The sequence below is a fragment of the Haliotis rubra genome, unplaced genomic scaffold (genome assembly GCF_003918875.1).
Source record: "Haliotis rubra isolate DU_JTF1 unplaced genomic scaffold, ASM391887v1 Scf821, whole genome shotgun sequence".
Classification (NCBI taxonomy): Eukaryota; Metazoa; Mollusca; class Gastropoda; order Lepetellida; family Haliotidae; genus Haliotis; species Haliotis rubra.
Window position 1 is genome coordinate 372,789 of NW_025767548.1, and position 15,055 is coordinate 387,843.

General features: G+C 38.7%; 1 protein-coding gene across 1 annotated transcript in view; it reads right to left on the bottom strand.

Moving 5' to 3' along the window:
* Positions 1 to 2,594: 2,594 nt before the first annotated feature.
* LOC124262112 overlaps positions 2,595 to 15,055 on the bottom strand; it is a 42,612-nt gene continuing 30,151 nt past the window's right edge. The window contains 11 exon segments of the mRNA XM_046696560.1: positions 2,595 to 3,395; positions 4,553 to 4,575; positions 4,761 to 4,852; positions 7,225 to 7,418; positions 10,026 to 10,121; positions 12,045 to 12,137; positions 12,490 to 12,607; positions 12,737 to 12,799; positions 13,517 to 13,649; positions 13,889 to 13,970; positions 14,271 to 14,329. Of these exon segments, the coding sequence (XP_046552516.1) occupies positions 3,327 to 3,395; positions 4,553 to 4,575; positions 4,761 to 4,852; positions 7,225 to 7,418; positions 10,026 to 10,121; positions 12,045 to 12,137; positions 12,490 to 12,607; positions 12,737 to 12,799; positions 13,517 to 13,649; positions 13,889 to 13,970; positions 14,271 to 14,329 (1,022 nt within the window). The 3' untranslated portion in view covers positions 2,595 to 3,326.

The following is a 15,055-nucleotide window of genomic DNA, read 5'->3' on the forward strand; positions in this document are numbered from 1 at the left end:
CACCCGTGTTCTTTTCAAAAGACTTGAAATATATCATCTATGTGCACAGTCAAGCTTAAAGGATATTCTACAAAGAAGAGAAGACATGATTTATGTAACATTTATTATAGATCACAGAATTTCTCAACAAAGTAGGAGTACATAATCAAAAAAAGAATAAATACTATTCATCAGTTAGAAATAAATTAATACATATGGACGGTTTCTCTGGAGACTTATTTCTTGCTACAGTAGTCCTACTGACTGGCTTCAACTGACAGATACACTGACTGACACCATTATGTGCAAAGACATTTAACAGTTTCCTCTATCATCAACATCAACTACTTTCATGCCCTGAACAGCCTCAAGCTGGATATTGATATAAAAAGTTCATTGCTGCCCTCAAAGGTGGGCTAAAAGCAAAAAGGTCCATATCAATCGAGCAGGGGGCATCAACTGACGTATACCATACAGGTCATGTGGTTTATGAGTCACTGTGAAATGATGCCCTATCCTCTCTCATCACATTGTTTGTGCTGGGTTGTTACAACTGGTAAAAGTAAATTTAAAAAGGTAGAATAAATATAAGGAGTACAGAATCAACAATGTAAAAATAATGACACCATGTAAGTGTCAATAAATCTGATATACAATCTAAGCAACTACTGAAATAAAGGGCCTGAACTACAGACTGGTGGAATGTGAGATGCGAATATGTTGTACAGAGCTGTAACATTACACATCATGATATGCATCAACAATGTGATGTTATTCAAGGTATGACACATGAATAGTTAATATAATGAAGCTGCATGCGATTATCATAGGGTGACTAGTGTCTCTAGCAAAACATACTGAGTTTCAGATGTACTTTATCAAAATAACAATGGGTTTGGAACTGTTTACTACCACAAAAATACATTCCATTATTCATGTAAACCATTTTCAAGTCAAGACTCCTTACCATATGATAGATTAAACAACAAACACATTTTATTTATTTACTGCCCATACACAACCTCATAAAATACTGTGCACAGTGGCATGTCATTGTCCAGTTTGTATGTTTCATCACATTCTAGATTTAATCCTACATAACTAATTATAATAAAGTGCATGCTAGTTTCGTTATCTTCAGTAATACCAAACACAATTCAGAGTTGCTCTTGTAAATTGTAGAAAACAAAAAAAAGCATAAAAAATTTATAATATCAATATGGTGACAAGCTCATCATTTGTCCATGGTTCTGCCTCAATCATCTTTATTGGATTTATATGATAACTGTGAGAACACTATTGCATCTCTTTACATCACATCTGTTCAATCCATAACTCGTCTGCTGATCAATGCACATCATTACATGTGGTACATAAATACTGTACATTTAACCTACAACCCAGATAGCAATCAGACGTTGGGCCAACGTTGGCAATGGTTTTGCCAACATTGCCAACGTCTGAATGCTATCTGGGAAAAGTACTAGCCTTGTTTACATGGTCTGATTGCTTACATGTGTATAACTTAAATATATGCAATTTTACATATGTGTGTATAAGTTAAAATGAGTATAATCTAATGAGCTTTTACTACCAGTCCCCAATAGTATGGAAAATCAACGCTTTTAGATTGGAAAGACTAAATGTTTGGAGGGGATGATATTTTGGAGATTAACATTAGTCTGTGTTGGCCTCTTACGCTGACTAATTCTTGAGAATAGTGGACCAAAGGAGCCGATTGGTGAGATAGAGTACTTTCGGGAACCTTCACTAATGCTTAATAGAAAGAGACCTGCAGTACAGACAACCCTATAACTGTGAGTTATGTTCAGAGTCCGAAGATAATCTAAAGCTGCAGGAGACTGCTATCCAAGAACTCGGATTCAGTAAGCAACTTCCACCTGGTGTAAAATTGCATTTATATAGAGGATACTAAACGACCTTCCGTGTAATACCATTTTTATTTAACGAGTTAATGATTTGGTATCAAACGAGCGAAAGCGAGTTTAATACTAAATCTTTCACGAGTTTAATAAAAATGGTTTACAGTTATGACGTCACAATGCTATTAGACCTTGCTTGACTCGTGGAAGGCTTAGAGTCATCACACTGTAGGCAGTTTCACCGAAGTTTCTTTCAATTTATGTTGGAGAGTAATAAACAGAATACTAAACTCGCTTCCGTGAAATACCATTATGACGTCATACATCTAGCAGTATTACACTAGTGTAATATTGCCATAAACATATTACACTGCAGTATCCTACACGGGCGAGTAATAAGTAGAAATACTTCTTGAAATAGTCGCAAATGTGCACCGAACACCAAAATACTCTGGTGTATATTGGCATTTGCAGGATGAACATACAGATGCATTATTTTGCATAAGTATATATAATACTCATGTAAACAAAGATCACAACACAAAACAAAAGAAGCTGTAATACATTGGAACAAAATTAAAGCAGCGTAACATGTAGTACCTCAAACAGACATCTCTGGTAAAAGTCGAAATACGAAACAGAGATGCCATGCTTCATGAATCCTACATTCCTTCCACATGGGAAACTTATGTAACAGCTGCGAGAACATTGTGCATAGTGATGATTTTATTGAACCATGGGAGGTTGCCATGATCCACACATCATTACTAAACTGTTTCAGGTAACAGCACCATCCCACTGTTTCACTTGAGACTCCAATGTTCTTAAACACAGCTGGAAACAGCTGTTGGGGAAACACATATTTAACATCAAATGTATCCAAATACTACCATTGCTATTATAGTTTATTGTACAAATTTGAGAATCATTACAACCATCACAAGTCTTAAACAAGCCATCTGTTTTAAACATAAATGAAAATCAAATGGGGAAAAAAGGACTCAACTAAATGTCACATTATTCTTGGTCCATGCTACCTGAAACATTAATTTATTTAGCCTTTAAGCTTTAGCACAGAACCCGCTGTAGTTTAATAGTGACATTATTCATACCAAAGCATGGTACAGACTCCATCCTCTAGAAAAATTGAAGTGTAGTTCCTACATATAAATTATATAATACTTTATCCATATACACAGTGGTGGTGTTCTGTACAGATATTTACAATATAAAGTGCTTCATCAAAGATACTGATATTGGCCAACGACAGGCTCTTAAAAGGCTATATGCTGATTAACTAAAGTACTACATGCCAGACAACAGCTACTGAGCAAAATAGGCCCATATGGTAAGTCGTCCTAGGACAACCTAGCATTGTGACGTATCACAGGGTTGATGTATGAGTTGAGAGCTACAGGCACTGTGTGATATGGGAGGGTCACCCCCCCTAAAGACATGTTCCCCTCAGGTCATGATGTCATCATCGTCGTCCATACTTGCTTGACGTGAGCTGGGATATGTGGCGTACGTTTTCTGCAATTGTAAGAAACATTGTTATCTTATGTAACACTGCATGTATTGCTTAACACCAGAACTGGTCTGGGTACTGGTGGAAGGAATGAGGACTTTAAAGGTTTGTTTGTTTGTTTGTTTAACGTCGCATCTGCAATATTCCAGTTATATGGCAGTGGTCTGTAAATAATCAAGTCTGGACCAGACAATCCACTGACTGAATAACAGCAGGAGCATTGATCCATGTGACTGGGATATGATGACATGTATGAACAAAGTCAACCAGTCTGATCTTATGACAAGAATGGGTTGCTGAAGACCAATACTAACCCAGATCTCTACAAGTAGGACTTTAAAGGGAGGCATGTAAAATTCTGTTTGTAGTCTAAAGATAGCCAGTGATTGTTTAGCACACATCTGACATCCGGTAATATCTGGACCAGACAAACCATTGATATTTGGTGCAACATCCAATGAGTGTGTTAAGATTTATAGTCACATCAGCAATATTTCAGCCATATCGTGACTTTAACAAATTACAAATTCATAATGAATGCAATTAAATTATACACAACTGTCGACGATGGACAGTAAAATAACTAGATTATCACAGATAGAGATTTAAAACTGTGCAACATCCAATAAACATTGGGAGCAATGATGACACAAGAACTAAGCCTCACCACCCGATATCTTCCTTTGCCTCCAACAAAAATAGTGAGCTAAGAGACTTTTCTGACCTAAAATCCCAGAATTGGATTGCACAAATTCATCATTAGTGCAAGTGCTAGTAATTCCAACATGTAGGCTTGACAAACTGATCAATATAACATCCACATACATCACTATGAGACATGTAAATTATTTCTAAAATATTAAGTTTCTTTGTTTATTGCTTAACATCACACTCAGCAATATTCTAGCTATATGATGGCAGTGTGGTAATAATAGAATCTTGACCAGACAATCCAGTGATTGACATCAAGAACATCAATCTACCTGGTTCGGAAACAATGACATGCATCAAGCAAGTATACTCAACTGGGATAATTAACAAGCCTAACCACCCAAGCCCTTCTGTCACCTCTTACCACTTGGGTGGCTAAGTCCAATAATAACATGGAACTTCCATAACGATTTTCTTGGAAAATTTATAGAGATGAAATAGCATCGCTCACCTTTGCAGAACCTCGAGAAAGAGCTGAAAGAGTAAAAGAATATTTACAGGTGTATGTACATAAATATCATCAGCCAAAGGATCCCTCTCTTAAGATGCTTACCACATGTATCTCCGTATTCAGCTATGTGGTGATATTTCAGATTGTGAAGATATCTGTATATTTTACAGCTCAAGTTATCATGAAGTGAATGAAGAAAGTTTCATACCTGATGACGGTCGTCGAGAACCTGAGTACCTCCGGCCAGTATAACCATGGTGACCTTCATCTTCATAATCATCATCCCCAGTTGAATCGAGTCTGAAATCAGGAAAAGTCTGGTTTAGACTGGCACATCACATGTGGGCACTGTAGTTATCTTGCCACATCGTCTTCCAAGAAATCATCACTATATCTCCAATATACACATAATGAATGGTCCCTTAGCTCACATTTTGAAAACATGAAGCGCATCACAATACTGCATAATGATAAACAGATACAACATATGGTCCCTTAGCCTGTATGTTAAAACGCCCAAGCAGTGAGTTTAGTTTTATGTCGCTTTTCAGCAATATTCCAGCAATATCATGGCGGTGTACACCAGATATGGACTTCACACATTGTGCTCACATGGGGAATCGAACCCGGGTCTTAGGCGTGACGAGCTAATGCTTTCACCACTAGGTTACCCCACTGCCGCAACAGCCCTAGGAACATCAGAACACACTTCATGACAGGATATGTATCCCAAAAATCAATAAATGATGTCAATATGTTGGAAACACCAGGTAAGGTAAAACCGGGTTATACAGTACAACCAGAAATTATTGAGAATTTAAGATTGTAAATTTGTAAAAAAAAAATTCACTCATTACTCACTTATTAAATGTGAATATTAGCAGAACATAACTCCAGATTCAAAGACAGGTGAACAGTTAGTATTTTGTCAAGTCACCATGGGCAGCAATGCAGGCTTCAATGCGGCGGGGCATACTACTGATCAAAGAAGTTAGAAAGTCGTGGTCCATGCTGTCCCAATATCGGACCACCTCTTCTTTCATTTCAGCAATATTTGTCAGATTTTTCTTATTGACACTTTCCTTCATAAGTCCCCAAACATTTTCTATTGGATTTAGGTCAGGGCTATAGCTTGGCCAATCTAATAATGTCATATTTTAGGCCCGAAACCAGGCCTGTGAATGCTTTGAATGATGTTTTGGGCCGTTGTCCTGCTGGAAAATCCAAAAATTTCCATAGAACATGTGAGCAGATGGAAGTGAATGTCCTTCGAGAATATCTGTGTACCGCTCACTATTCATATTCCCTTCAAATACACAGAGGGGCGTTGACCCTAACACAGATATGCCACCCCACACGTTAAATTTCGGACTGTACTTTGGGCGCTGATACAAAGGGTTTTCAGTTTGTTTGGTCCAGAATTTCAGTGTATTAGGAAACAGCCACACAGAACTTTCATCTGAGAAAATTACATTGTCCCTGTTACAATTTCTATGCTGTAAGCACCAGTTCAACCTACACTCCTTTTGTTCAGGTTTCATGATCGGTGATGGAATTCCTCGACTTTTCTGCCAACCCATTGCATGCAGCTCAGTTCTAATTGTCTCCTTACAGACAGCCACAGTTCCTCTATCGATCATACCCAGCCTTAAGTTTTCTAAACTCCTTCGTTTGTTTTTAGAAACAAGATTACCAAGCCGCCTCCTGTCACCGACAGTCAATTTTCTGGGCCTACCTGCGCCTCCCTGGTGCTCAATGCCATATCCATTTGCAATATTTTTCAAAACACGATAAACAGTGGACAAAGGGATGCCTGTTCTACTTGAAATCACTTTAGCTGATCTGATGTCCTTGTTATAATACTCTGAATCACTGAAAATGTCGTCTGCTAGCAAGTAAAGAAAGGGGGATAACTCTTCACAAACTAATGAAAAATGATTAACAGAGTTGTCTCTCTTGAATGAAACCAAGCACTTGATAGCTGGCAAAGGTTGTTTATACTAGAAATCCAATTAAACATATTCCTAAAATTCTCAATAATTTCTGGTCATACTATAAGATGCATTTAACATTACAGTGCATCCTGGTCATAATGCCAACCAGGTTATAACGACAAAATGTTATAGAATGGATTTCATCCTTTAGGTATAATACCAAACTGGCTTTAATGCCAATGCCAACACCAAACCTTTTCAGAACAAATCTTCCATTTCCATGGTTATATTCCCTGCCAATTGTTTTTCCAAACGGTTGACTTGGCAAATCAGCTGCTTTGATCAGCCCAATGATAAGTGTGTGATATAGTTAAGTGAGGCTTTTTACCACTGGTTAATCCTATAGCTTTCTCACGGACAATACTTTTATACCTGATTAGCATAACTCAAGATAACTCAGAGAAGTTAAACAGTGCACTTGTCCCATAACAGGATACGATTCCCCTATTAAGATACAGTGAATTCTCCCTTTGCCCATATGTTGAAAACACAGGAAGCATCACAATACACTTGCCTCACGACAGGAAACACTTGCCCATACAGATACTGTGAATGCTCCCTTTGCCCATATGTTGAAAACATTGGAAGCATCACAATACCTTTGCCGCATAACAGGATACATATCATCATAACACAATGGAAATATAATACATCAAGCAATTGCGGATGCCCTTTTACCTCATTCTCCTCATTCTTTGTCGGCGAGCTGTATGGCCCTTTAAGGAAGACTGTATCATATAGACGGCGTCATCACTTGCTGTGCTGTGGTATGCATCATCTTCGTCGTCATAATCCTCTTCATTTTGATATCGCTTCAGTTTCTGTCGCCGTTGATGATGTCCTCGAAGAGCAGACTGAATAACGTACGCAGCCTAAAGTTTCAGAAAATAAAATGTGCAAGTGAGGATTTCATAATATCGTTTCCTTGTCAGATTATTCTTTTTGTTAAAAAATACTTTTGGTATGCTTGAATTGATAAAAAATTAATGAATGTTTGTCACATTGCCAGAAATGCCAGCAGGTAGCAGACAAGAATAAAACCAGCGCTCTCTGACATTCTTATTCTGATACTACACATTTCAAGATACATTTCTTCATACCCACTAAGACTCAACTTTTCATCACAAAGGAAATGTTATGTTGTAGGTATCCAGTGGAGTGGAGTAGCTTTGGTCTGTTGTATCTACAGAAGGGTGAGGTGTTTGGCAAAGAAATATTGTAGGTGAAATCATTTAACAATGGTATCTTAAGTACTTATTTGAGATCGAGGGATGGATAACATATATTTCTACTTAATAATACAAACACAGAGCTCCAGATAAGATTTAGCTCATGTGGGTACTGTACCCACTGTATTTTTTTTGGAGTGGGTATTATGAATGTTGAGTGGGTATTTCATTTTCTGTTACCCACTGCTTTCAAATATGTGCGTATTTCAGTAACTTTACTCACCTAAGTATTACGTCATTGAGTAAGTTTACTAAGCAGGTATGTTCTGCCTAATGTCATACCTAATCAAAACCAACTTAAATATAATGGAAATTATTTAATAAACAATCACTCATCCTATACTGACATTACAACACTTGTCCTATACTAACAGTACAACTTGATAGCAATCGATGTCTTTTTCATTACGCAAGCGATTTTTATAAATATATTCCGTACGCATTTGTTTAAAACTTTTTGTGTATCTAACATTTTAAATGCGTAATTGGTACGCAACAATTATTTTTCAATGCGTAATTCTATGCGTATTTTACCCGGGTACGCAGCTTATCTGGGCCTCTGCAAACACAGAGATAATATTTCTGATTCTGTGGTCAGTAGTATCACAGCTGTATCAAGGCAGCCTGTACTGGACCAGACAAACTTATGCTTGATGCAACCTTCAGGTATGATGAAGCATACAACTTTATGGATAAAAGTTTCTTGTTTATTGCATAGAGTGAAGTTTCAGTATAGATTCTTACACCGTTATCATTCAAGCTAAGACTGAAACGTTGCTCTGTGGAATGAACAAGAAGTTGTTATCAACAGAGTTGTAGCTTCATTATGGACTCACCAACATCTAGAATGCCGATAAAACCATCAGGTATGGTAACATGCAATGTGCCAGTTCAGACATTGATACCATTTATCAGAAGTTGTGAAGACTATAATCGCACAGATAATCCATTTTACTTTGGAATAAGTACTTGCCAAAATTCCCCAAACTGTACGTAAACGTCTAGGGACACGATATATAGCAACCATACCTTAAATACAGGCGGGTGAGCTACAGTCAAAGACTGTCACTACTTCACATGAATACAATGTTTATAAAATACAGTAGAATACTTTTATAACGAACATGGATATAATGAACGGACGGCTATAGCGAACTGCTTTAAAAGTCCCTAATAAACCTTATATTATCATATAAAAAACTACGTATATAACGAACTAATTTCAGTGGTCCCTTGGAGTTCGTTATAAAGGTATTTTACTGTAGAACCATCATTTGTCCCTTGTTGATATGAAAGGAATACGGTCCTGGCTTCAAAGAAAACCATAGTCTTTTGGCCCAGTTTCATACCTGCTGAATAAGGAATGGGCTTTTAATGGAGGAATACAGAAATCAGCTCACCATGACAACACACTCCTAGCGATACTACTCTCATTGCCACCTACACAGTAGCAACAGCAACACACATGCTGTTCCGCACAACCGGATGTGGTGCTGACGAACTGGGCATATCAGACACAACAAGAAAGTGACAGGCATGACAGACAAAATGCACAGAAAGACAAGCAGTTGTTTCATACAAACATTGAACAATTCACATTCCCAAGCAAAACATCAGTGCATGCATCACCAGAGGTTGCTGAACATGCTCTCCAGTTCCAGCATGTTATTGCCTTCATCTACAACCCACACACTTTGAACTACTGTCAGTACTAGCTTCTTGAAATGGTGGACTGTCCTAACCTCAGGAGTGTATCAGGGGCCCAAAAGGTTTTGAGTACAAATTGTCCGCAAACTTTCTGCTTTCCATGTGCAACAAGGCATGGTGCCTTTCAAGCCTTATTTAAATCTAATGCCCTTCTGGATATTGTGTTCTAAGTATCTTGCTATCTCAGCGTAACTTTGTGAGTTTTACTTCCACGTGAGACTTGCTGAGAGGATTCACATTTTCAACAAGAACTTTGCAAATCGTATTTTAGCAAGCACACTCAAGTTAAACCAGAATTCCATGGAAAGTTTGGCCAAATATACCTGAACAATAGTTTATGGCTTTGATAAAGCAACTTCTTACTTTACAAGACTTACATTGAGCCCTTATTACAGTTCTAGATGTCATAGTGACTTTAAGTAGTGGAACCTTCACCAACCATAGCATAATCCAACATGGCAACCTCCACCATATCTATGAATCACAAGGTACAGTATTTCCATGGAAACTGAACTATTATTGTTCTGTGAGGCAGTGACCTACTTCCTCGTCATCCTCTTCATCCTGTCGATGTCGACGCCATCTTGATTGGATAGCTTTTGCAGCGTGATTCTGACGGAATTTGTTCACATTTTGCATCTGATCACAAAAGGACACCAAAGACAAAAGTAAGATGAGAAAATAAACCATGCATATATAAAGATGTGAAAGACATATGGCACTGTAATGGAAAACTGTCCCCCTGCAATATTCAAAACAGAATAGCCCAATATTAAGGCTTTGACTTTTTTGTCATGTTGCTCATATGTCACTCACGATACATAGGGTTTCACAGATTATATAGGGTGTCACAGTTAATATAGGGTGTTGTAACTGTTCACATGATAAAGAGTGAAATAGACACAGTAGCATAGTCAAGATTAATAGTCATTCATAGAAAGATCATTTAACTAAAAATATTAGGAAGTGACAACAAATGAAAAAGGTGTTATTCTGATTCTTCTTGCAGAATATGTATATTAATGTGTATATATTAATTTAATCAATGAATGTGATTGTCTTGCAGTGAGATAAAACAGTGGGATACACAGCTGAAGAGAACAGAAGACACTGCCCCTTGCTGAAGCGTGTTGTGAAAGTCTCTCTCTCCTGAAGCAAACATATTTGTACTCCTTGACCTGATCTTGCCGACACCCCACATGGCTTCATGGACCTATGATGCACTGACAAACACACACCTCACTTTTCACCACATCTTACCATTCAAACTACCTCCTATAATGCTCTGACCTCAGTCTTGACCCAATCCTTACCTTCTAACCCTACAACCCACCTATAATGCTCTGATCTCAGTCTTGACCAAACCCAGAACCATTACCTTCTGTCCCTACAACCCACCTCCAATAATGCTCTGATCTCAGTCTTGACGCAACCCAGAACCATTACCTACTGTCCCTACAACCCACCTCCAATAATGCTCTGATCTCAGTCTTGACGCAACCCAGAACCATTACCTACTGTCCCTACAACCCACCTCCAATAATGCTCTGATCTCAGTCTTGACCCAACCCAGAACCATTACCTACTGTCCCTACAACCCACCTCCAATAATGCTCTGATCTCAGTCTTGACCCAACCCAGAACCATTACCTACTGTCCCTACAACCCACCTCCAATAATGCTCTGATCTCAGTCTTGACGCAACCCAGAACCCTTATCTTCTAACCCTACAACCCTAATGCCCAGTCCTAGTTACCTGTTAATGCTCTCAGACTACTTGCACAACATGATCTTAGGGCTAAGAAGATAGCAACTCACATACTTTAGCATAGGCTAAGTTGAAAGGCTAAGATTGCTCTGTGCAGGTGGATCCTGACCCGAATCTTGACCTAACCCCTACATTCACAGACCCCAGAACAGCATAAGCACCCCAGATATTGTCTATGTCATGCACCAACACCAAGCTGTGTGACAGGGTAGCAAATAGTGGCATGTTCAAACAGGTCATCAACACACATGGTATATGTACATTCGAGGAGATGCTTCAATCATGCACCTTGGCTCACTACTCCCTGGTATACCAAGGAACATCAATATTGTGCACAACAAGGATCATAATCAGCATGAACCTGGGATTCAAACCCACAACCACTGGCAGGGATAAGAGAGTAAATCTGTCAAGCAAATCGCAAAATCTAAGTAGGTGACCAAAGTATGTGTTTCATGTGTTCGTGAGGTGATGACCATAGTACAGTTGCACACAATCATTGCATTGAGAAGCAAGGCTGTTCCAGGACATATGTGCTAGGTGGACACGCTGGTGCAGTCAATCAAGGGGACAGCAAGCACGGGAGGTGGCATCTCAAATGGTGTGTGCATGTATCAAGCAGTGACAGCACTGCACTTCAACACAATGTAGGTGCAGTGCGAGCAATGGGAAGGCATTTCAGGTGATCATGCTGGTGACTCAGGTAACAGCACATCGACACAACATCGACACAACACTGACACAACACCGCAACAAGTCACAACAATGACAGCATGTTCTGGGAAATGTCCTACTCTCTCAGTCTCTTCTTGATGATTGGTCCACCTCCTCTGTATCGTCCGAGCTGCATGGGTTCGACGCAGTTCCTCGACTCGTATAGCTAATCTCTAGACACATGAGGACAGAACAGAGATAGGTAAAGAGACAGAAGGACTGTGGACATCACTGGCCCTGCTACTCACAAGCAGGCCACCACACATCACACAGAGTGACACATTTCGATGCTTGGGTATACATTACTTTCAAATTTCCTATTTGTGAATTTTTTTGGAGAGTTTTGTGCATGCATGCAAGAGGTAACTGACATGGGAAAAAAGGAATCAGATGAAGATTTGAGATGTATTTTAAACTTAGGTGAAAGGAGAGGTCTTGTGCATTACTGACAGAATCTGAATGTTTACAGAACAGAAGACGATGTCATGCATGAGTCCACTAAATGAGCATAGTTATCTCCCCTACCTCTTCTTCTTCACGCCTTTTCTCCCGGTGCTGTCGCCACTGCCTCTGTATACTCTGGGCTGCTTTTTTCTGTGAGAAAGACTGAACTTTTGTCTCTCTGCCTGAATCTGCTGAAGATCTGGAACATAAACACAGAACACATGAGATCATGGTTTCAGGTCGACCAACACAAGACATCAACATAGAGCATTGAGACAAGTAACACATCAGACAAGAAAATGACCAGTGTGTATATAATCTCACCTGCGCTTTCTTGGAGTCACACCAGTGGGGGGAGTCACGCCGTCTTGGTGTGACAGATGAATCACGGCTGAAATAATACACTGAGAGTAATAATTTGTTCGAGAATAACATATCAGAGTGGTATTTACAAGAATGACATAAAAAAGACAGTAGAAAAATGTCCAAAAAGTATTAAAGCAACGTAAGGTTGAAATAAATTTACATGGCTTGTCCTGATGCTATTAGAAAATTTCATAAAACAACATTAAGTAGACCTTCTTGTTTGTAGTGTGGCAGGTGTTACTGTTTGCTAAAGCACAGTTCTTTGCAAAACCATATTGTTGATGATATGAGAAGCGAGCTTACACAGCTTTCCAAATTGAAAGTGTGAGGTGGTCCCAAATTCAAACTAAACACACTTGTTGAAGGGAACATGTATCAACGTCTACTATTATTACTGAACTGGAATGTTCAATTTTTTTTTGAGAGTATAAAATACTCTCATGAATGTTGCAAAACTAGACCAGGGCTCATTAATTCATTTTGGACTGCAAGGGAGTTTATGTATTGACCAACGACAAGGTTGAGCATGACTCAAACTATCTATGCAAATATGTGAACAATGGAAAACCTAAAACTGCAATTAGAGTCGCCTATCCCAAATATGAAATGCGGATAATGCCATTTTGCTGAAAACATTCCAGTTGCTGATACTGAAGCTGCCAGATATCCAGGACTAAAGGTAGAAAGTATCTAACAAGTAAAGAAAAGAGGTTAAGAAATATAGATAGAAAAATAATAATACCTCTTCTTGTTCATCTCATTATTCAGCCTCCTGACCTTCACCTTGAGTTTTTCAATTTCATCCAGCAGCTCAGACTCTCTCTGGTCCAGTTGGTGCAAGCGTTCCTCCATACTCCCATGGAGCACGATCTTGCCTGCATAATATCACACTAGTGTTCATAGGATGCAAATAAACGTGTGATATAAATATTAACTGGCATCAAAATAATTCCTGTTTGAGGAAAATCAGAAATTGGTGACATTATCTGTTTTAAACATGCAAAGACAAGAAGAAACACAAAGAGAAACAGTTGTTCTGAATACAATCTGATCAAACAGCAGCATGGCTGATCATGCTGCAGACAGAAGCAGGTTCTGCAAACAGTGAACATACCTTGGACTTCACTACGCCGACTGTCTAGAGACAACATGGAGGTGTTGTCCGCCTCTGCCTTCCTCTCAGCTCGCTCTGCTCTCTGTACACAAACATGGAGTGTCAATATCATGCTGCACATAATCTGGTTGTGCCATAACTAACTTGAGTTATTCAATCACTGATTTTTAGTAATCGCAAATCCATGACAACTATTTTCACTTTGGCATTAATAGCATTGATTCTGTTATCGGTCCTACCATACATTTAACACCAGTTTAACTTCAGTTATCAGACAATGGTTGGTATCTTGGGAGAATTCCATAAAATACTTCTTAGAGAGATAAACCAATGGAAACAACACAATCCACTGGACTACAGAATTATGACTGTGTTTACATACCCGTTCTGCTTTAGATAATGCTACCAGTAGCTGCCTCTTGTTCATGTCCTCATATTCTCCTGAAAAAGACACACAACCTCAACTCAGAAAAAAAGTCACCGTTTGACATCTGTGTCGAGAAATTGTCAGCAATGTCCTAACTTTCTTTAAACAAGAGTCATCAGAAGATGACATATTCCCCCTGCCCCCAGATCTTTGAAAGAACAAATCATCTGACAGCTACTTAAAGTCCAGCTTGATTTTAGACTAAGTGCAAATCGTTTCCATGGAAATCATGAAAAACATAAATGCAAAAATCTGCAAATAGCAAAAGGCACCACTTCAAGATCTGCCTCACATATCTGCCAAGTTGTACTGAAAGCTATTTCTTAATATCTTTCAGCAAAACTTGGCAGATATGTGAGGCAGATCCTAAAGTGGTGCCTTTTGCTCTTTACAGATTTTTGGCATTTTTATTTTTCTTGGTTTTCATGGAAACGATTTGGACTCAGTCTTAAAAGGGAGGGGTAGGTTTTGTTTCTGGAGCACAACTCGAAAACTTAACCAAACCTGAAGAGGTTTTCAATTCTTTGAAGAGAGTCATCCTTGGGGTACATATTATGCATTTTCCGGCTGAAAAATGTCCTGTGACAGTTGTATCAATGTTTTTTGAATAAAAAGATTGAACAATAAATAAACTCTTTTATTTATTATACGGCCCCTACCTCACGGAGTTACCTCCCGTTGTGCATGCGCACTCAACTGGGTAGGCTCCTAGACCCAGATCATCATTCTTTCTGCTGAAT